Raw genomic sequence first — 24,932 nt, 5'->3', positions numbered from 1 at the left:
GGTAAAAAAATCAATTGTGTAAAGTTTTGGTAATCATACAAGAAGAGGCTCCGAAATAAAATGATTTCTTGTTATCGATGCAGCACTGATTAAGTGAATTTCATCGACAGTGAGGACTATTAACTTAAGTAAATGAAAAAGTATTTCTATAAAAGTATTTTATAACAGTTATCGTAACCATCTATGTTTGTAATGTAACAAAATTACTGATACGAGTGCCGAAAACCAAACATAAAAACAGTAGATCTATGAAAATAAATACATGTTTATATTACAGACTTTAAAACTCTTGACAAGAAGGTCATCGGATATGACAAAAAGTTGGAAGATCTATCATGGTTACAAGAAAAGTTGTTAAATGTTTCGCATTCTTACCTTGCAGGAGCCTAAAATCATCAATAGAACAGTTGAAAAAAATTGAAGAGAGTCATCAGTGTTAATACGAATTTGGTTATTTTGTATAAGAAGTTTCAGGAAGGATGGACACAAGCTGATAACAAAATCACATAGCAAATGCTCTGTCAATGAAACTGTTTCCCCCAAAAAGCAACTGTGAAGACAGCAAAATGACATTCCGCCAAGGTTTATTCGGATGCTTAACATTATATAGAATATGATCTGTTGTCATCATTGTGAACAATGCGAATTGTACAACAACCAATGAAGGTATCATCTGTTTACTGTAAGTGTGTCTGTGGTTGGACATGGGACTATATACAAATCATTTTGATTATAATATTGATAAAAAACATACATCAGTTCTTAGGTTTTATTTCAGCGGTGAAATAGGGGCCTTTATACCAGCAAACACAATGTGTACTAAGTAATGACACTAATCTCTCAACATGTTTTGGAGATATATCTAAATTATGCGTACAAACGAAAAGAGTTTGTAATTAGTTATGGAAAATAGAAAGCAATCAATCTATTACAGGAAACATGAAGCATGCAAACATAACATTTGAAGTTATCTTCTATACATATATATATATTATATGTGACTAAGAAGTGTTATCCTTTAATTGTTATGAAATCAACCTGGATGTAAATACTGAAAAATTGAACATCAACATATTTAAGCGAACATATTTTAATAAGGTTAACGTAACTGTAACTAATGACTACGCTGGGATTAGATAATTGACGTACATCCAATCCATAACAGAACAAAGCATTCTTAGTGAGTAACAGACACCTATGTCTGATTCTACTTTATTTCAAAATTTTATGAATTATACTTTTCCATAACAAAATTCATTATAATATTTTTAAGGCAATTCTTCATTATAGCAATTATACTTTCCATAAAAAATTTCTTAATAATACTTCCATAACAAGTCTCAATAATATACTTTCCATAACAAAATGTTGCATTAATTTATTTCCAACAAGTTTCATGTAATTATACTTTTCCTGCAAGGTTTCATTACAATTACTTTATTCTGACATAACCATGTTTATCCTCACAGTTCATCCTTTGAAAATAAACTCATGAGCAAATAATGTATTATCTGGTAACAAATGTGTAACAACAGCTATAATAAGATAAATTTTAAACTAGCTTCTCATGCATGCATCCAGACATGAGCCAAACAAAATGTGTATATCACAATGTAAAGTATATGTATCATAAAGTAGATGTTATGAGTAAATAACTTTTTCGTCTATTAAACACAAATAAAAAACATTTTCCATGTAAAATAAATACCTGATATATTTCTAACAAATATTATAAACACAAATGGAATAAAACAGGTATTACTATTAAAAAAATAAAAATTCGACTGCAAAAGATTGCATGGACTTATCAAAATATCTTGATAACAATTCACTAATAGCAGATGCAAATTAAAAGCTTGGAAACAATTGAAATATATCATTACATGTTCTGAACATTTCTCTGATTTTTATCAAACTTGGAAAGATAATCTAAACATTGTTCATATACAATAAAACAAGCAAATCATGAAAGGTTTCCCGACCAAAGGGCTGTGGTGAAATTGGCGAAAAAGTACCTATCCGCAAAAGTTCCGGATGTTACTAGTAAGCAAATAATTTCAATATCAAAATCATTTACAAAATGAATGCTTTTTTTTTGTATGCGGTGGTGGGGACCAGAGTGACACAGGAGGGTATAAAATCTACCATTTTTCATAATATTGATGAAAACAACGATGGCCTATTGGGTGGTGGGATGACCACGGGGTGGTCAATAATGGTGACCTAAGGAAGCCAAGTTGTTGACCAGGTGTGGACACAACTTCACTGTTTTTAAATCCTACCTTGCTACTGAAATCGCTGCAGATGTGATTTCATCATCAAGGCAATTACTCTATGGAAGATGACCATGCAAAAAAAAAAAAAATTGCGCTCATGCAGAGATGGTCAAATTTATTTCAAGTTTTATGAATCCTACCTCATAGTTACTGACAAAATGACTGCGGATCGAACTTTTGGCATTTTTCAATAAATCAGAGCAATATATCTACGAAGACCTAATCAAAAAACTTAACGGGCATCATGCAGTAGTTGTTCATCTTTATTTCAATTATGAATCTCTACCTGCTAGTTTACTAGAAATAGCCTCACAGACATTTGCATTTTCATAAACTAGGCAATATCTCAAGAGAAATTGACAATCCAAAAAAAAACTTGACGGCATCATTGCAGTAATTGGCTTATAAGTTATTTCAAGTTTATTAATCTACTGCTAGTTTATTGAGTAATGCGCGGACGATGCATGACACCATTTCATTATCCTTCGATTTCATCGGCGGGAGATTTAAAACAACTCATAGATAAACTGCATGAAAATAGCCATATTACAAAGTAAAGTTTTTTTGGCCACAAACTACTATATCTGAAGCTGATTACTGTAATCGAATTGTACAATAGCATTTCATCACGTTAACACAAAAAACCATACATTTCATGAATTTACAATGTCAAAGTATGCCGTAACAGTCAAAAGTAGTATTTCCCATTTATAATACTGCAAAGTAATTTGATGGATGACCATTTCACTTAGAACGTGAATGCACAGTAAGACATCTTCTACCAATCTTTCATCATTTCCCATCAAAAATTCTTAGAAATAAAAAGGAAAAGCTCATTAAAGGTACTGTCTGATACAAATCAACAGTAAAATGACAGGTTGAGTTAAAAAACCTAGATATCTCTCTATGCAAACTGCCTTTGCTAAAAAAGTTGTTATAATCAAAAGTCAATACCATGCAAAACCATCTAACAAGAACATGGTGACAATATGAACAAAAAGGCCAAATACAATAATAATAAAATCTGTAAAAAGGTCCTATGGAAGGATCAAGTTACACAAGTCACACCTGAGAAATTTTACTGAAATCCATATAGGGGCTGTGAAAATGAAGTCAAGACAAGAATCTTTAAAGTATGCATATCTTATAAAAATCTATATGAAAAACCTTTCAGCTATAAAAACAGTAAGATACAAGTATTAGCATAAAGGCTTAGTAATGATCATTCATAAAATGTTTCATTTTTAAGTCCCAGTAATAGTATATGAGAAGCAGTCTGGCCATTTTTTTTAAAGAGAAGATCATTATATAACTCCACAGTAAATAACCCGTAAAGAATATGCGAGCCGTGCCATGGGAAAACCAACATAGTGGGTTTGCGACCAGCATGGATCCAGACCAGCCTGCGCATCCGTGCAGTCTGGTCAGGCTCCATGCTGTTCGCTAACAGTTTCTCTAATTGCAGTAGGCTTTAAAAGCGAACAGCATGGAGCCTGACCAGACTGCGCAGATGCGCAGGCTGGTCTGGATCCATGCTGGTCGCAAACCCACTATGTTGGTTTTCTCATGGCACGGCTCATGTCATTAATTTGTACAACTTAACTTCATACACACCATTGTTATAAAGTTTAATCGAAAACTGACACAGAGTTAAGGAAATACAGGGACTTGACTCCTAAACTGAATATGTAGAATTTGTACAAAAAATCAGCAGGTTATAAGCGTGTGAAAAACTATTTAAACATTAAGCCCACAAGGCCAATTAATGATCATTTCTATGAATTGGAATAAATTATCCAAACAGAATGTAAAACTAAACACCATATAAATAACTGCTGTAAAATTTCTGCAAAATCCAACAAGATGTTTAGGAGAAGATTCCATGGACAAATTTTGTGATAACCCAGACAAACTACATCACTCACTAGTTAACATGATAGCATATTATGTGATAAGGTATAATGTAGAGAAAAGAAGCAAATTTATATACTGTGAAATCATTAACAGTCGTGGGGGACTAATTTTCGTGGATTCAGAGGTTGAGCCAATCCACGAAATTTAATCCCAACAAACAAGTAAAATTCCCATTCATTTTACGTTCAAAAATTGAAATCCACAAATTCATATCCCCACGAAATTGCCATTTTGACAAAAACCACAAAATTTCATGCCCATGAAATTAAATGATTTTACAGAACTATAATCTCTTTCAGTCTTAGAAATGTGTTGATGATTGTCATTTCTTTATGCTGACTAATGCGCCTATTTTACATTCTCGAGGAGTGGGTAATGCCCAGCGGAGTCAGTTCATTGAAACTTTGATATAATTAACATTCATTAATGACTTTGGTAGACTGTTAATTAACATTGGTTTGCCAGTCAATAGAAAATACATTATACTACATGATGATACTGAACACATGGGTAAATATGTTTATATTGTAAGTAATTACAAACAAAAGCAAGCAAATTCAGTGAATTCATATCCCCCGGTGAATAGGTCATTTTTGTGAATTTTGAAAGATATTTAACATTCTGATATGAGTTAGTTATGTATAATAGGACTGTGCCATGGTTTATTGGTCCCTATTTGTTACACAATTTAAGGAAAAAACTGCCCTATGTATATCAAGGGTGAAAACTCTACTTTTACTGTGTCAAGGGAGATAATACTAAATGTGAGCTAAGGTCATCTGTTAATGAATATTTATTGCAAGGTTTGGTGATTCTAGCTAAAATAACTTTTGAATTATAAGCATTTTTATTTTTGTTTACCAAATCAAGGGGAAAAACTGCTTTTAATGCGGCAAGGGGGATAATGCTAAATGTGCGCAAAGACCATGTGGTAATCATTGATTAAGCGAGGTTTGGTGATTCTAGCTAAAGAAGCATTTTCAATTTCAGATGGACACATGAACAGCCGGACGCACAACGCCAAACAATATCCCTCCACCCTCGCGGGGGATAACAACACTAACAGCAAGGAAAGCTATGACATCTAACACTATTCTCTTTATTCTACACTTAATGCAATAATAGACAAGATAATCTTGGACAGTGAACAAGAGGGTCATGATGACCCTAAATCGCTCACCTGAGTAATAAGAGCCACATGTTTAAAATGGCACACTGATGCTAAAATATTAGAAAGCCAATCAGTAGGTCACATTCATGGTCACTGAAAGTCAATTTTAAGATTGGTGTGCAAAACTGTACATGTCATCCAAATTTCAAGGCTGTATCTTAAAAAACAAGAAAGTAGGTCAGTAGGTCAAGGTCACAGTCAAGTGCCCCCTAATCGATTGGGGTCATCGGGTAATTATAATTAAACAGTTTAGGAAATATGATCTGATAATTTCTGAAGTATATATTCCTATATAACTCATATAACAAGTGACCCCCGAGGGCAGGGCCTCTTTCCACCTTAGGGAGCAAAATTTGAACAATCTTGTTAGAGATCCACTATGCAATGCTAAATACCAAATATCAAAGGTCTAGGCCTTGAACTTAAAGACAAGAAGATTTGTATTTTTCCCCTATATAATCCTATGTTAAATTTGGGACCCCCAGGGCAGGGCCTCTATTCATTCCAGCGGCATAATTTGAACAATTTCGGTAGAGGACCACAAGGCAATGCAACATACGAAATATCAGAAGCCTAGGCCTTCCAGTTTCAGGGAAGAAGATTTTTAGTTTTTTTCCTATATAATTCTATGTAAAAATTGAGACCCCCCGGGGCAGGGCCCCTTTTCACCCCAGGGTTATAATTTGAACAATTTTGGTAAAGGACCACGAGGCAATGCTACATACCAAATATCAAAGGCCTAGGTTTTGTGGTTTTAGACAAGAAGATATTTGAAGTTTTTTCCTATATAAGTCTATGTAAAACTTGTGACCCCAAGGGCGGGGCCTCTTTTCACCCAAGGGGCACAATTTGAACAGTCTTCATAGAGGACCATTAGATGATGTCATATGCCAAATATCAAGGCTCTATGCCTTGCAGTTTTGGATAAGAAGATTTTTAAAGTTTTCCCTTTCGGTTACCAAGGCAACCAGAGTTCTGCATTGAATTCAATTCTTTGAACAATTTTGGAAGGGGGCCACATAAGGATCATTCCTGTGAAGCTTGGTGTAATTCTGCCCTGTGGTTTTCAAGAAGAAGATTATTCAGAAATTGCTGACGGACAAACACCGCACGCCGGATGACTGACGACGGACATTGAGCGGTCACAAAAGCTCACCATGAGCCTTTGGCTCAGGTGAGCTAAAAAGTGTGTGATTTTATGGTTATGATTTCTAAAACAAAACTTTTTAATTGTATTTTAACCTGAAATAAAGTTTATTTGTTAAGTGTAACCTAACATCTGAAGAATGCCAAGGTGCTGGTGACTGGTACCCAGAGTGATTCAGCAGAATATTTTGTGATGAGCATTCAGCCCATCTCAAATTTGTTTAAATATGCATCATTGTGATGAACAGAATTTGCCATGAGTCGCATATATGTACCAAGGTCTTAACAGTATGACATATTGTGGTCTCCCTGTTAATACATGTTTACTCTCCTGTTAAAACACAACTAAATTCTCGAGGATGATAAAACAGCAGCTTCATGCTGGAATAATCATATACATCTCTTATTCTACATTTTTTCATCCATGGAAAATGACCACATTATATATAGAAAAATAAGTTGTTATCACTTCACAACTATTATAAATATAAAGTTAGTACAGGAAAAAACAAACACATTCAACTACAGTCAAACTTTGTTCACACGAACTCGGATAATTCATGCATTTCCCTTTGCTTGAATTTGTTGTCAAATCCCGGCAAAACCCCTGCATAGTGTATTTTATTCAATAGCTCAAACAACCGATAACTCAAACAAATTTTGCTGATCCCATCAAGTTCGAGCGAACAATAATCAAGCAAACAATATTCGACTGTACTAGAAAGGATTTCACTGCTGCTCTGATTTTTGTTTGGAAAGTTCTGCCAGTGTTTTGGATAAATCACACAGTTGTCCGAGATAGGATGGATATCTATTAGCCACTTGTTCATCCATTTCCTTACTGCTAAACCACAATATACGATTCTGTGCCGTCTCAATACACGCCTTGAAACTGCGCAATAATGCCTCTTTTGTATGCACTGATGGAATGCAGATTTCTTCTGAAATGTCATAAATAAAGTTAAGATGCGAGTACAACAACACAATATGTGGACATTCCTATGATTTCCCTAGAGGGTTCTGTAAATTCATTTTCACTACTGTACCTCCCTCTTCAAGTCAGGGAGATAAAAGTGGTATTGGAATATATAGCGTATCAATTAAGATAATAAAATGGTCTATACATCCAATTGTATTTAAAAGACAGATTCACCAGTCACGAACAGAACCACTAAAACGTCTATCAAACAAAAGGCTCAGTCATGACGGCTTTAAATCACCTATCTGAGTTTCTCAGCTAATACAATAGGTAACAATTTAACAGAATACAACAAAGACATTTTTGCATAAGTTAAAATATGCAGCATTCAACAACTTTGAAAGAAGATCATCTTATGAACATATGTCTTATGACAGCTTTTCTTTTGTTTGGCTGCATTCTATACTTCAACCCAAACCTTCTAATAAAGTTCATCATTGATCAGCTTTCTTGAAATGGTTTAAGAGAAGAATTTAGATGAAAAGATGTACAAAAAGCAGGAAAGGGAGCGATCCTTGGCTCATTGTGCTCTGGTAAACTAAATGTCACTCTCTCCAAATCACTGTGCTATTCAAATTTTCTTTTTCATGGCAATCCAGCTTCTCTGGCAAAATTTAAAACCTTTTAGCAGATATCAAAAATGATTGAACAGTTTAACAAAGGTGAAGTATGGCCTAACCCATGGAAATTACTTCCCTACAAATTTCTTTAAATAAATAAATTGTATGATACTAAAATATCATTGTTAGCTGAAAGAGCCGACATATAATGAAAAATAGTTCGTCAAATCTCTGTTGAAAGTTTGGGAACTGGTGGGGAAGTTGAAAGTATGTTCATCAGAAAATTTGGGGAAAAAAATTACTTCTTACCAAAAGAATGCCCAAAATCAGAAAGCTTTTGTTTAACCGTCTCACACTGTGAAATGGTACTACTTTTACATTCAACATCACAATCAGTTCCAAACAGCTTCCTAAAAGGTAAACAAAATCTCTTTAAAGAAAATATAAGCCACAAAACTAAAATATAAAAGAACAAAATGACCCTGCAATAAAAGAACATCCATGATATGAATAAACCAAACAGTGAGGCAGTTATTTGATACAACTCTATATATATGCCAAAATAAAGAATATTACAATATGTTATGAAAGCGTCTTCATGGTTGAGTGATTAAGGAAATGTCATACATGATGAAGATTTGTTTATTAGTTTTGGGTTTAACGCTGTTTTCCAACAGTCTTTCAGTTATGTAACGGCGGGCAGTTAACCGAACCAGTGTTCCTGGATTCTGTACCAGTACAAACCTGTTCTCCGCAAGTAACAGCCAACATCCCCACATGAATCAAAGGTGGAGTGTGTGTGGTCGGGTTTAACGTCCTTTTGACAATTTTTCCATGTGCAGGCTGATCATGGTCTACACTGGTCGCAAAGGCAGAATCAGTCGTGTCCAGCATGATAAGGGTTAAAATTGTCATTTTAATGACAGGAGAAGCTTTACTACCAATGTAACGTAGCACACCGAATATGAAAACACACAAACACCACTTCAATCATTTGATGTTTTTCGCACAACTTAACTTTCATACCAGTAATCATAAAAAGTTTGTCATTGAAAATGTTTTGAACACTGAACAATCTTTTGAATTGTCATAAATAAAATATATGATCTATATAGAGAAAGTTAGACAGGGAAAGAAATTAATGTCCCTCACATACACAGACATAAACATATAAAAGCCATAAACTTCTAAGAAATGTTTGCACAAAATATTTCAAATTAAGTCTAGCCCTTTTCAATACCAGACATTTAATGAGGTCTCTTGAGGGCCAGTTTGTGTGTTTGTACTAAGTCTATAATCCACGCTATTCAAATCTCAAGGTTTTAGTTGTGATTACACCAGACAACAGAGAGATTAAACAACAATTCTTGCCAATGAAAAGAAATATTACTGGAAAATACTTGCAAAATAACAAAGTCTGACAGAAGTAGGTTAAATAAATAAAATTTGTTTCTCTATCACAGACATTTTTACAACTGACTGTCGGCAAAATTCTTTGAATTATTTACAAATAAACCTGAAAGGTACATGAAAGTAAATCGCTCTTTATAGAACAAATATACATGACTTCAGATTTAATTAAGCAAACAAATTTATCTGAATCTCAGCTAGGTCATACACCTTAACATTCTGTATCAGCAATTATCATTTTTGATTGTTTACCTTAAGAAAACAATCCTGTTGCAGACTTGTGAATGAAAAGTTACTGTAACGTATCTTCTGCTGTTTACTATTCTAATAATGCTTGTTTCTGTTAAAACACGCTTACACTAAAATGACGTCATGACAACGGGTGATGACGTCACTCTGTTTGTTTTGACCAAGAAAGAGCCCTACTATATTTTAATTACCTTCTGTTTTAGATAAAGAATATGTTAGAATCGTAAAATTGTGTTTTACTTAAATTAATACACTCAAAATCAGTTATATCATGCCAGAATAATTCACTTGGGCTCTCAAGAACATACGGAGTGGACACAAATATGCCCTACTTGATCTTGGACCTTCATCTTTAACCTAGTGTCCTGGTTTGTGCACTCTGCACAAATTGATTGATAGACCAGTCCATTTTAGAGGTTCATCAGGGTAAAAGTTAAGAAGAGAGTCAAAAGACTTCTGTAAATCTTTCTTTTGAATGTTTATTTTATGTGGCAGTTGTAAATATTTTAAATATGTAATTTGAGCATGACAAATCTTTAATATCATATAAGTTAGTTCCTTTTTATTCAAAATAATGAAATAAGAAATTATTATTCATGTATTACAATATAAAATGTATATGACCCATTTTAACATGTTTAAGCATCAGAAACAAGTATTTCCAAACAATCATATAAAGACAGTAACATATTTTTAATTACAAAATGGCCACCATACTGATGACATCATAAGCTGGTCCATTCACGGAATTCAGATAGGCGACATGGCTTAAAACGAACTTAAGACATTACTGAACAGATTGGTACATGACGCTATAAATCTTTTTTCTACCATACAGTACCCAAAATATGACTCTTATCAAACAAAATATCAGACTATATATACACTTAAGAGCTTACTTTGTATCAGCAGATGACATTTCAGCTGTTATGGTGATAAGCACAGTTACTCTGTGTATGGATCGATGTGACTTCATGTGATCCAGCCTCCCGCCCCGCACTATATGCATGTCCTGTAAGAAATAGGGACAAGAGAATGCTTAATATATTCATACCTTTTCATGTCCTATTTTATATTTTCTTTAGATTTTATGTAGCATGTCAAACCAAATGTCCTAATTCTGACAGCTATACCATTTGCAAAATTTGGAGAGTTCTGCCTCATATTAAAGGAAGTTAAAACACACACCTTCAGTATGAATGGACAGGTCTGTAGAACCAAGGGTCAAATCTCAGTATGAAGGGTGGATCTGTAGAACCTAGGTTACCCATTCCGTATGAATGGATGGGTCTTTAGAACCTAGGTTACCCATTCAGTTCGAATGGGTGGGTCTGTAGAACCTAGGTCATCCATTTAGTACAGTTCGAATGGGTGGGTCTGTAGAACCAATGTTACCCATTCAGTTCGAATGGATGGGTCTGCAGAACCTAGGTTACCCATTCAATTCGAATGGGTGAGTTTGAATGGGTGGGTCTGTAGAACCTAGGTTACCCGTTCAGTTCGAATGGGTGGGTCTGTAGAACCTAGGTTACCTGTTCAGTTCGAATGGGTGGGTCTGCAGAACCTAGGTTACCCATTCAATTCGAATGGGTGAGTTTGAATGGGTGGGTCTGTAGAACCTAGGTTACCCATTCAGTTCGAATGGGTGGGTCTGTAGAACCTAGGTTACCTGTTCAGTTCAAATGGGTGGGTCTGCAGAACCTAGGTTACCCATTCAATTCGAATGGGTGAGTTCGAATGGGTGGGTCTGTAGAACCTAGGTTACCCGTTCAGTTCGAATGGGTGGGTCTGTAGAACCAAGAGTCACACCTTCAGTACTAATAGGAGGACCTTCAGAACACTTTATAAAACTCTAGAATGTAGAATTAGGTACATGTTGTACAATACAGCTTGTACAATTCTGACATAAAACTTATCTGATATTACTTTTAATTCACCATTAGTCAAGCTATCAGTTATTTAGTGCATCTTGTAAAAGTATGCAGCATAGAGTACGGGTTTTTTTTCTGTTTCTCTATTATTTCTCAGGCCATTAGTTTTAGATTGACAGAGGGCCAGTATGCCTTTCACAGACAGAAGTAATTGATTCCTGCACAAAATCAATGGATGCTATGTATCAAAGTGCATAATTTAAAGCTCCAGATGGAGCCATTTAATTTCATTAGCGCATGTCAGCAAGGCCGTATCTGGTTGTATACAGATATCAGTATTTTTATACACGACTGTCCAGTGGGACTGCTAATTGAGTAAGGTACAGTATACAGACTGCTAATTGAGTTAGATGCAGACAGGCATAACTTTTTGGGCTTTAATACCAGCAATGAAACTAATTAGCCTATGTGTTTGTCAAGTTTTCAATCATTCCAGATATACATATATCAAGCATGTTCTATAGATTCTGGCAATCAGGATGATTTATGAATAAAACATGTACAACATATAAAACTCAACCAGCAATACAGTAATTTGGTTTTCTATCGCTAACAATAGATGATTTTACTTTAGCAATTCTGAATGCCAAATTAAACTTGACAGTTACTTTCTACATGTCAGACTCTATCTGCATAAAAACTTACGAAATCTGGGAAAGATACTAAAATATTTATTTGTTAAATTAGGTACCAAAACTAGAGCTGTCACGGGAGTGACAAATTATACCCCCACAATATGGTCTTGTCAAAGAAGTAAGTCAATGTCAAAGTCGAACCTCAAAATCAATAGAGGTCATGACCAACCTTCCTATCAACTTTCATGATCCTAGGCCCTAGCGTTCTCAAGTTATTGTCCGGAAATGGTTTAACTGTTCTGGGTCACTGTGACCTTGACCTTTGACCTACCACCTCAAAATCAATAGGGGTCATCTGCTGGTCAAGACCAACCTCCCTATCAACTTTCATGATCCTAGGCCCAAACGTTCTCAAGTAATCATCCAGAAACCGTTTAACTGTTCCAGGTCATTATGACCTTGACCTACTGACCTCAGTCAAAATTGACCTGTATTCTATGACGTTACATCTGTGTACAAAAATTTATGATCCTAGACCCAAGCATTCTCAAGGTATCATCCAGAAACCATTTAACTGTTCTGGGTCATAGTGACCTTGACCTTTGACATACTGACCTCAAAGTCAAACTTTACCTGTATTTTATGATGTTACACCAGGGTACCGAATATTAAAAACATCTGTCAAGCCTTTCATGAGTCATGAAAACCAACAGACAGACCGACAGACAAGCTCACTCCTATATACCCCCAAAAACTTTGTTTGTTGGGGTATAACAAGAGAAAGAAGACTGCTAGACAATACACAGTCCCTTACTGCCTAAAGAGCATAATACCTCTTGAAAAAATCTTCATTTGAAAACTTTTCATTAAATAATAACATTATTTTTAAGTTATATTTCCCAGTGAAGAAACAGAAATATCTATTTTAGACAACCAAGTTCATCACATCTAAATACTAGTAACATGTGGCTAATGCAGAAGAAATCAGTATGAAATGTCTAGAAATACAAAACTTGTAATTGCTTTCATCTATAACTAACCATTGTTTTAAAGATCAGAAATGGACAGTACACAAACTGTTACTATATCTTAGATACCTATATTTCAAATTTGAATGCTTGGCATAGTTTTCAAGTTCTGCTACATACAAGCCATGTATGACCAGATAGACTTACAGACAGTTCAGTTACTATATGCCTTCCTTTGAGGGCATAACAATTTCTTGACTGGCAGACAAGTTTGTCAGCCCTCAAAAACTTACCACTTGGAAAGTCTTTAATCCTGATAGGCCTACTGCAGGCCTACTAAGTATTGCATTTACCAATGCAACTTATTGAATTTGGCATGCAAGCCTTTTGATTTACCACTGCAAGTCTATTGAATCTGTCACTACAGATCTATTAAATTTACCTTTGCAGGTCTATTGAATTTACCAATGCAGCCTACTGAGTCTACCAATGCAAGCCTATTGAAGAATTACCAAGGCAAATATATTAAGATTACTACTGCATGCAGACTGTATCTGCCACTGTAAGCTTATTTCAGTTACCATAGCAAGACTATTGAATTTTCCACTTCAAAGCTATTGAATTTCCCACTGCATGTCCATTGAATTTACCACTACAGGCTGATTGAATCTACCACTGCAAGCCTATTGCCTTTACTATTGCAAGCCTATTAAAGTTACCATTGCAAGACTATTGAATTTTCCACTGCAAAGCTATTTCACTTACCGCTGACTGAATTTACCACTGCAAAGCTATTGAATTTACCAATGCAATCCTATTAAAGTTACCATAGCAAGACTATTGAATTGTCCACTGCAAAGTTATTGAATTTACCACTGCAGGCTGACTGAATTTACCACTGCAAAGCTATTGAATTTACCAATGCAATCCTATTACAGTTACCATTGCAAGACTATTGAATTTTCCACTGCAAAGTTATTGAATTTACCACTGCAGGCTGACTGAATTTACCACTGCAAAGCTACTGAATTTGCCACTGCAGGCTGACTGAATTTTTCACTGCAAAGCTATTGAATTTACCACTGCAGGCCTATTATAGTTACCTCTGCAAGACTATTGAATAGTCAACTGCAAAGCTATTGAATCTGCCACTGCAGGCTGACTGAATGTATCACTGCAAGCCTATTAAAGTTACCATTGCAAGACTATTGAATTTACCACTGCTAGCCTATTAAAGTTACCATTGCAAGACTATTGAATTTACCACTGCAAACTATTGCAGTTACCACTACTGGCTGACTGAATTTACCACTGCAGGCTGACTGAATCTGCCACTGCAAAGCTATTGAATTTACCACTGCAAAGCAATTGAATTTAACACTGCAAAGCTATTGAATTTACCACTGCCGGCTAACTGAATATGCCACTGCAAAGCTATTGAATTTTCCACTGCAAAGCTATTGAATTTACCACTGCAGGCTGACTGAATTTACCACTGCAAGCCTACTGACTTTACCACTGCAAACCTATTAAATTTACCATTGCAATACTATTGAATTTTCCACTATAAAGCTATTGAATTTACAAAGCTAATTGCATGCTTATTGAATTCACCACTGCAGGCTGACTGAATATACCACTGTAAGCCTATTGACTTTACCACTGCAAGCCTTTAAAAGTTACCATTGCAAGATTATTGAATTTTCCCCTACAAACTATTGAATTTAATATTGCATGCTAATTGAATTTACCATTGCAAGCTGACTGAATCTACCACTGCAAGCCTATTGCCTTTACCACAGCAGGCCTATTAAAGTTACTGTTGAAAGATTATTGAATTTACCACAACAGGCTGACTGAATTTACCACTGCAAGCCTACTGACTTTATCACAGCAGGCCTATTAATGTTACCATTGCAAGACTATTGAATATTCCACTGCAAAGCTATTGAATTTAACATTGCAAAGCTATTGAATTTACCACTGCAGGCTGATTGAATTTTTGAAAATATATATTATAAAACAATACTGCAAAATGTTTGGGTTTGAACTTACATGCCAACATATCTACAGTTAATAACTAGTTTTAAATATCTATCAATATAAAAAATATTAGTTTATTAACAGTTCATGTTAACAGCAAATAATCTTGAGTATAAATAAGTATTTTCTTTGATTTGACCTAGTGACCTAGTTTTTGACCCCAGATGACCCATATTCGAACTTGACCTAGATTTTATCAAGGCTATAATTCTGACCAAATTTCATGAAGATAAATTGAAAAATACAGCCTCTATCGCATACACAAGGTTTTTCTTTGATTTGACCTAGTTACCTAGTTTTTGACCCCAGACTACCATATTCGAACTTGACCTTGATTTCATCAAGGCAATCATTCTGACCAAATTTCATGAAGATTAATTGAAAAATACAGCCTCTATCGCATACAGAAGGGTTTTCTTTGATTTGACCTAGTGACCTACTTTTTGACCCCAGATGACCCATCATCAAACTCAATGTAGATTTTATCAAGGCAATCACCCTGACCAAATTTCATGAAGATCAATTGAAAAATACAGCCTCTATCGCACACACAAGGTTTTTCTTTGATTTGACCTAGTGACATACTTTTTGACCCAAGATGACCCATATTCTAATCTGACCTAGATTTCATCAAGGCAATCATTCTGACTTAATTTCAGGAAGATCAATTGAAAAATATAGCCTCTATCACATACACAAACATTTTCTTTGATTTGACCTAGTGACCTAATTTTTGAACCCAGATGACCCATATTCAAACTTCACCTAGATTTCATCAATGCAATTATTCTGACTAAATTTCATGAAGATCAATTGAAAAATACCACCTCTATCGCATACACAAGGTTTTTCTTTGATTTGACCTAGTGACCTACTTTTTGACCCCAGATGACCCATTTTCAAACTCGGCCTAGATTTCATTAAGGTTATCATTTTGACTTAATTTCAGGAAGATCAACTGAAAAATACAGCCTCTATCGCATATACAAGCTTTTCCTTTGATTTGACCTAGTGACCTACTTTTTGACCCCAGATGACCAATATTCGAACTTGACCTAGATTTCATCAAGGCAATCATTCTGACCAAAATTTATGAGATAAATTGAAAAATACAGCCTCTATCGCATACACAAGGTTTTTCTTTGATTTGACCTAGTGACCTACTTTTTGACCCCAGATGACCCCTTTTCGAACTTGACCTAGATTTCATCAAGGTTATCATTCTGACCAAATTTCATGAAGATTGATTGAAAAATACAGCCTCTATTTTGCATACACAAGGTTTTTCTTTGATTTGACCTAGTGACCTAGTTTTTGACCCCAGACGACCCGTTTTCGAACTTGGCCGAGATTTTATCAAGGTAATCATTCTGACCAAAATTCATCAAGATTAATTGAAAAATACAGCCTCTATCGCATAAACAAGCTAAATGGCGACAGACGACTGACGCCGGACATCGAGGGATCAGAAAAACTCACATTGCTCAGGTGAGCTAAAAATATACCAACTATTTTCCGTGTATGTTTGTATCTGCACAACACATTAGCTTGTCAGCTTGTTAGAATGTGTAGAATGTTTATGCCAAGCTATCTGAATATATATGCATGCATGAAAAAGCTGCAGACCTGACAAGAAGAACGACCTAATATCTTTGGCCTTGCCCTTTAAGCTTGAGGTATGGGTGTTGCACATAACACATTGTCATATGGAGAATACTTGTCTAAAGTCTTACTGAAATCTTGATGGTTGGTTGAGTTCTGGAGCACAGAGGGGAAAAATGTTGTTGACCTTTCACCTCCAAGTGTGAACTTGACCATTGCTCTAGGGTGTGGGTCTTGCACAACACATGTCATCCAATTATGAGGAATGTTTGTATTCAGTTATATTAAAATCCCCTGATGGACGGCAAGTTAAACTGCACTGTGAATACTTTCTCAAAGTGTGACCTTGACCTTTAAGCTGGATTCTGGAAGTTGTGACACATCATCACAATATAGGAGGAATATTTGTGCAAATTAACAATTATCAAAATTCTTTGATGGATGGTTGACTTATGGACTGGGAGAAAGGGAAAAACCCCTTTTGACATTTGACCATCAAATGTGACCTTGACCTTTACACTAAGTGCTTGGCTTTTGTGCATGAAAAGTCAACTTATTATGAAAAACAGCTGTGCAAAGCAATATCAAATCCCTTGAAGGATGGCACAGTTATGGACAGAATATGAAAATGCAGCTGCTTAAATGATAAAAGGGCAATAACCAGTCTAACCAGACAGACTTGCTGATGAAAAGGTGCACTCCTATAGTCCCCCAAAACTGGTCTGAACAACAGGGGATTAATAATCTTTGGACTGATAGGCCTACTGAATTTGCTAAGGGGCAATTATTAAATTCTATATTTCTGCTGGAAGGTCTGTTGAAGTCCACAGGACATCTGGACTGTTCAAGGATAAACTAAATTGGAAGTACAATTATTTTGAAATTATTTACATGTCTGTAGAGTTCCATTTCTCCTCCTGCGTCAGCTACACATCCAGTATCTGAAATGAATAACAGATGTATAACAATATCTACCCTACATTCGTTCCTGTAATGTGTGAGGCATACATCTTACAGAACTAAATTAAAAAAACATAAGTTTAATACAAGGGAAAATTTGTCATAACTTTTTGCATATCCCTATATCAGCTAAATTATGATCTATTATGCAATTTACAAAAAAAAAAGCTATTTTAAACTAAAACTAGAGCTGCTTTTGAGAAAAGTGCATGTCTCCCACAACTGCCTAATCATCTGAATAGTAAAAAAAAAGTACCCTTCAGGAATACGTTTTAGGATGAATGGTTCAGTGTTTAGGGAGTCTAAGTGGACTACGATGAATGGTTCAGTAATTTCTGGAGCAAGTTTTAGGATGAATGGTTCAGTATTTTTATGAGTCTAGGTGATTAGAATGAATAGTTTTTGGTGCAAGTTTTAGAATGAATGGTTCAGCATTTTTATGAGTCTAGGTGATTAGAATGAATAGTTTTTGGTGCAAGTTTTAGAATGAATGGTTCAGCATTTCTATGAGTCTAGGTGATTAGGATGAATGGTTCAGTAATTATGGTCAAGGGCCATAATTCCAAAGAGCCTGGGCCGATTTGGCTAGTTATCGAACTTGGCCGAGGACTTATTGGCAAGCACATTTTGTTTAAGTTTGTTGAAGATCGGATAAGAAATGTTTGACTTAAGAGTGCGGACAAGCTTTGTGACAGAGTGACAGACACACAGACAGACAGGAGTAAATCAATATGTCTCCAACACCACTGTGTGGTGGGAGACATATAAATCAGTATTCTAAACAATGGGCTCAGAAGTTGTTACAAGTCTTATGCTCTACATAGGACAATTTGTAAAAGTAAGTAAGTAAGTTAATAACAACTTTATTTCTAGAGGTTACACACTGGTTTTCCCCATCTACCATGTGTGCCTTAAAAACAAATAATCTGAAGAATACTTTAGGACAAGTCTGGTAAAATGGGAGGTACAGTTACAGTATATTACCTGCATTATTTGTATCCACTATGAATTTGTGTGAGAGATTTGCAGAGATTAAGTCAAGCATGGCAGATACTACTTGGCTGTCTGGTCCAATAATATACACTGGAAGTTTTGTTGATGCTGAAGATATACACAAAACAATATTAACTCATTATATCCACCTTTGCTTCACTTGTTGAACATCTGTACTCATAACACAACCCTTTTTTCATTACATGTATCTTTGTTTCTCTTCTTGAACATGTATAAATGCAAGTTAGAAATTGCAGTAAAGGCTCACTCAAATAGGCATATAAACACATATAGAAACTAGCCTAATTGTGGCCACACTTTTTACAAGAAAGCTATGATTTTACTTCAAGGAACTGTGGAAATCATCTTGACAGTGATTTGGATATATATGTCCATACGAAGTGTGTATGTGGATTAAATCTTGTGAACTTTTATATGTTAAGCTATTAAACCAGGATCCGTGCAGGTTTTTTATTCAGTGCTTGGATACTTTCTGTTTTTCTGGTTGTTTTTAAATGTAGTGAAGCTGAACCATTTGAACCAACTTAAGGATGGTCTATGCAGATTTAGCTTTCTTACTAGAAGTTTCAGAAAAGAAGATATTTTAGTTAAACCAGTATGAAGGTATGGGACCATCACCATCTATCTACAGTTTATTCTGAACCATTACAGTTTCACATCTCTAATTAGTAACAAAGTCAATCAGGCGATTTTCAAAGTTTTCCCAGTAGTATATAACACGCCACTACAGTCTGGTCAGAATCCATGTTGTTCACTTTCAAACCCTATTGCAATTAGAGAAACTGTTAGCGGACAGCATGGATCCTGACCAGACTGCGTGGATGCGCAGGCTGGTCTGGATCCATGCTGGTCGCAAAGCCACTACATTGATTTTCTCATGGTGTGGCCCATATATGTTCTTAAAAGATCTTAAAAATATTTTCTTAAATTTAACATTTACTAACAGGTATCATTGGTCAATGAAGACCTTTAGTTAATTAAAGTAAAACTTGAAAAATCGACATTTTTGTAGAAGCAGATGTATGGTTGTGGCTGATTATTTAATATTATTCAATGTATAGATACAAGACCTAATTAATTTAAAGCCATTTGAACTATATATATAGTTGTTTTATAACAGATCTTACCTTTCATTGGGAGTACTCTGTCATAAGCCTGACCTGCAACAACAAGAAGTAAACATGGGAAGTTTTCATTCTTACAGTCACTTATCAATACACAGCTGTAGAATGCTATAATAGTAACAAGAGGGTCATTACTATCTCTAATAAGCAGCACCTGACAGGGACCAAAAACTCCCATTTGAATAAAAGTGAGTGAGGACCTTATATTAAGGCTATGGATCAAGTTTGATGAAGAACTGTGAAGCAGTACATTGGAAGAAGAAGTTTAAATGTATATCTACTTCTTAGCTCTAACAGCCCCTGAAAGTGGTCAAGCACCCCACCCCCACTTTCAACACACTTGGGAGATGACTTTTCAATGACAATACAGATAAAGTTTGATGAAGATCTATCATTAGGTTCATGTGAAGAAGTTTTTTAACAATATTTCTACTTTTAGCTCAAGCAGCCCCTAAATGGGGCCAATACTTTATAATAATGCAATTTTAAATAAAATATTTCTGCTGAATAGACAAGTATTATAAACTTTGTAAAACAACATAAGACAGCTAATTATTAAGCCTTCAAGCCAAGGAGCAGAACAACATTAAGAACAACAGTATTTAAGCACTGTTCCACTTCATAGTTATTTACCTCTGACTTTGAAGCCACGTCTTTTGCCTGATTCTTCTTCTTCTGTACTGTTACAACGAACACATGCCAAAGATCGCATTGCTCTGTAATAAAATAAGAACTATGTAGGTCATTTCAATCCCTCTGTGAAGCATAATGTTTTATGTAAAGGTGGCCTAAAAAAAGAAACAATCCCGAGTTTTATGGGAGGTAATTCTATATATGGAAGTTCTATGTTTATGCTCAATAGATTTATGGTTTACACACAGTGCAGTTTCTTTTAATAGGAATGTGCAACATTCTTTTCAGACGGTGAAGCTTTGAAACTGGTAAACAAATAACGATCATCTGAGTACAATTAAACAAGAGGTTTTACAGGAGATAGTCCACTTGACTATTTTGATGCTGGATAGTGAAATAGGGCACATCTCAGGAAGCTGGAGCAGTCACTGGAGTACTTAATGACACATGATAGGTCATATGGCGACTTTCCAGCTTTAATGGTGGAGGAAGACCCCAGGTGCCCCTCCGTGCATTATTTCATCACGAGCGGGCACCTGGGTAGAACCACCGACCTTCCGTAAGCCAGCTGGATGGCTTCCTCACATGAAGAATTCAACACCCCGAGTGAGGCTCGAACCCACATCGATGAGGGGCAAGTGATTTGAAGTCAGCGACTTTAACCACTCGGCCACAGAGGCCCCAGACAATAATTTAAATTCAAGTCAAATGCATTTAGCAAGAACAGAGATAGAATAAAAGTGTATCAAAGCAATAACTATTGTAAAGAAGGGACATAACTCAAGGAAGAATAATGCAACCATATGTCTTATCATGCGCCTAAAAATTTGGAATAATTATTCTAACTTTGCATCAAATCCATTTAGTAATAACTAAGATGGAGTGAAACTGCATAAAAGGGGGCTCTATTCATAAAATATCAGTGCCGGAATTAACTTGAGTCACATGATGTGGGTGATGATGTGGAACAAATGTTTTAAGTCTGAATCAGATCCATTTAGTAAACACAGAGATATGGCCAAAAAGCATCACAATTAAACAGTTAATTTTCAATCAATTCCATTAAGTAGTAAAAGGAGAACATAATTCATGAAATTTTGGTGTGAGATTAAAAAAGAGGTGTATTCATTGTATAAGAGACAGCTGCCATAATACCCGCTACCACATAATGTAGTAGGGTAGAGCATAAGGATTCACTTATTCTTCCTTGCTATTGAGCTAGCTTTCATAGTGACGTGGTAGTATCCGCCTTGGGTGTGAGAGGTCCCAGGTTCGATTCCCTGTCAGGCCTGAAGTATTTTCAACCTGTTACACATATTGGTAACATGAAATTCATTTGTTGCCAAATACCTACTGTTGCATGTTGGGTATAAGTGACTGGGTGGTTGTCATGACACCTGTTGCTGCATTTATCACATGACCTTGCCACTGTTCATCTCCGTAACAAGAATTCTTCACCAGAAATATATCTCCTGGCTTCAAATTGACATTGTCATCTCTTTTACTGTCTAAGTTTACATTACACCTGTAAATCAAATATTAGAGGTCAGTCTGAACTTACTACCAAAGTATAAATCCACTTCATATACTATCATCAAAGGTTCAAGCTTTCAAAACATAGTTGCATTTCTAATATATAGTTTACAACATATAGGAATAACATCTACAATCTCTTTATACATTCGTAGAAACAAAACGACCATGAAATAAAATTGTCACAATTTCTCTAAAATATCATGCAATCAAAGAAAACATAAGCATCTACATACCGGTAGATCATTCTAAGCATATCTTAACCTTTATCCTGCTAAATTTCTAAAATGGACTGATCCATTATTCAATTTGGCCAATACCATTTATTATTCGAAGGGGTGTTCACTGAAAATTTATTGACTGAATAGTGAATAGTGCAGACCATGATCAGCCTGCATGAATGTGCAGGCTAGTCTTGGTCTGCACTGGTCGCGGAGGCAGAATGACTTGCTGCCAGCAGGCTTAAGATTAAAATCTAAATGTTTGCTGTTTAAACCCTTAAAGGGGCATACGAAGGCAGAATGAATTGCCGCCAGCAGGCTAAAGATTAAAATGTAAATGTTTGCTCTTCAAACCCTTAAAGGGGCATGCCTCTAGATATAATAAACTATAATTCTGTTAAAACAGCTAGAAACATACATACTGAATATCAAAAATATCCATCAATTTTAAAGGTGGTCAATCACAATTGAGCACATTTTATGACATTTTTCAGTTTTCATATATTCTGTTAGAGATTTATTTCAGGAATGAAAAGAACCATTACAGCATAGAGTTAGATCCCTTTCTGAAATGACAGCATTTATTACTTTTAACGAAATTTTGTAATTACCTCCCTTTAATATAAAAGTATTTAAAAAGCGGTCTATTTGTTTTGATTTCAATATAACTTCTAGTTTTACATTTGCTTTTGATAAATATCCAGATATTTCAACTACCTGAAACAGAAGCCAAGTTTTAACACAGCTTGTAGCTTCAGAATTCATCTATTTTCTATCTAGCTTGGAAAGATAGACGAAGGGAGGTAATAACACTTTCATAAACTTGCCTTTCTAATCAATTTTGGCAAAATATGTTCTTCTAAAGGCAAATCTTTTACAATGTTAATATAATAGTGCGTATATTTATATTATTCCTTAGGCCAAATATGTTTATAATTTATACTTATGCTAAAATAACGTGTATTAAAAACTTGGCGAACACAAATAAGTGTAAATGATCATTTGAATTAGTTTTGAACTAATCCATTAGTTGACTAAAATCTGGCTAACCACCTTTAATAAGTTGATATTTTCATTTTTTGTAAGCTTAGTACAATGAATATTTCATGACTGAAGGTACATAGAGTAAGCTTTTCTATAAATCTCATTCACTAAACTGGTGTTGTTCGTATATAGAGATTATTTGTTTGTTTCAGTGTAAGACTGAAATTTCCTTAACCACCCAGACACAGAGGCCCTGCTAGACTGGTTTAGCCAACATTGGTAAAATCACTGCAAAAGCCAATCTAGTGGGCACTTACTTACTCATTGAAATTTAGTGAACTGACTCAACCATAAAATCCCCAAAAATGACATCCCCAGGAATATTTAATGATTTCACATACAGATCTTCTGTCACCAAACTTCTTGAAGTTATAGAAAAAACTACCTACCTGCATGCATAAATATTCTAGTATTTTTAAGAATGTATAAAGAAGGCAAGTATTTTATTTGAAGACAAAGTTGTACCTAACAAAGAAGTAATCTCCATGTCCATTGTTGTTTTCCATCCATTCACAAGCAGATGTATACTCTAAACAAACAACATAAACCATTACCAAAAACAACAGTAAAATAGCATGCAAACTTTAAAACAAAACAACATATAACAGAATAAATCAATTTAATCATTGCTTTTGTTCTCTATATTCTTCTGGGTTACCAAAAACATTTTATTAAATAATCTTCTTTTTTCAAAGGTATTATAAGAGTAAACAGCCCAAATAGTCAGAATTTGTCCTAATTATTATTATATTATTATTATACCAGATTTATATAGCGCCCTTTTCATGATAAACATGTTCAAAGGCGCTTTACATATACTGCAGCCACACAGGGCGCGAAATCATCCTCTACTAGTAAAGACACAGAGCGATCTGACCAGAGGGACAGAGTGAGATTAAAAGCCCCCAGAACAGACAGAGAGAACTTTTCAGATACAGACTTTTCCGGCTAACTTAACCTAGCTCTTTTCGAATAGACAGTCTGGTTCTTTAACGTGCCCGGTGTATAGCATCGATATTCGTGAAGCCGTCTTTCCTGGGAAGAACCAGTACAGGCCTCTAGTTAGGTGGGAGACACTCAAGAGCATCTCAGAGATTTCCAGTGCCTGGACCGGGATTTGAACCCCAGACCTCTGGATTGACAGTCAAGCGTGTTACCACTAGACCACCGGCCCACCTAACTAATTAATTGTTTAACTAGAAAATGCTTTTGTAAAAAAGCGCATGTCTCCCCCAATGCAAAGTCCTATAGGCAAGAAGTCAACAGGGGTCAGGAGCGAAAGTCAAAGAGACACTGATGGTTAGCTGCAATAGGGATCATCTACTTGGCATGTCCAGTCATCCCGCTAAATTTCAACACTCTTGGCCTAGTGGTTCTCAAGTCACTGTTCAGGCTCCTGTGACCTTGACCTTTGATCAAGTGACCTCAAAATAAATAGGGGTCATCTACTCTGCATGTCCAATCATCCTATTAAGTTTCAACATTGTAGGTCAAGTGGTTCTCAAGTTATTTCCAAAAAATGATTTTACATGAACAGGCCACTGTGACCTTGACCTTTAATAGACTGACCCCAAAGTCA

General features: G+C 35.4%; 1 protein-coding gene across 7 annotated transcripts in view; it reads right to left on the bottom strand.

Moving 5' to 3' along the window:
- Window positions 1-4,965: 4,965 nt before the first annotated feature.
- Window positions 4,966-24,932, bottom strand: part of LOC128555180 (caspase recruitment domain-containing protein 11-like) — a 77,975-nt gene continuing 58,008 nt past the window's right edge. For all 7 annotated transcript variants that reach the window (XM_053536771.1, XM_053536772.1, XM_053536773.1 and 4 more), the window contains 9 exons: window positions 23,819-23,882; window positions 21,910-22,080; window positions 20,556-20,638; window positions 19,926-19,958; window positions 18,769-18,885; window positions 17,716-17,765; window positions 10,605-10,717; window positions 8,356-8,456; window positions 4,966-7,448 (listed from right to left, as the gene is read on the bottom strand). In XM_053536771.1, the coding sequence (XP_053392746.1) occupies window positions 7,237-7,448; window positions 8,356-8,456; window positions 10,605-10,717; window positions 17,716-17,765; window positions 18,769-18,885; window positions 19,926-19,958; window positions 20,556-20,638; window positions 21,910-22,080; window positions 23,819-23,882 (944 nt within the window). In that variant the 3' untranslated portion in view covers window positions 4,966-7,236. The remainder of the gene's footprint in view (window positions 7,449-8,355; window positions 8,457-10,604; window positions 10,718-17,715; window positions 17,766-18,768; window positions 18,886-19,925; window positions 19,959-20,555; window positions 20,639-21,909; window positions 22,081-23,818; window positions 23,883-24,932) is intronic.

The sequence above is a fragment of the Mercenaria mercenaria genome, chromosome 2 (genome assembly GCF_021730395.1).
Source record: "Mercenaria mercenaria strain notata chromosome 2, MADL_Memer_1, whole genome shotgun sequence".
In the NCBI taxonomy this organism is placed as follows: domain Eukaryota; kingdom Metazoa; phylum Mollusca; class Bivalvia; order Venerida; family Veneridae; genus Mercenaria; species Mercenaria mercenaria.
Note: the sequence above shows the minus strand (reverse complement) of the source record. Positions and strands in the feature narration are given on the sequence as shown.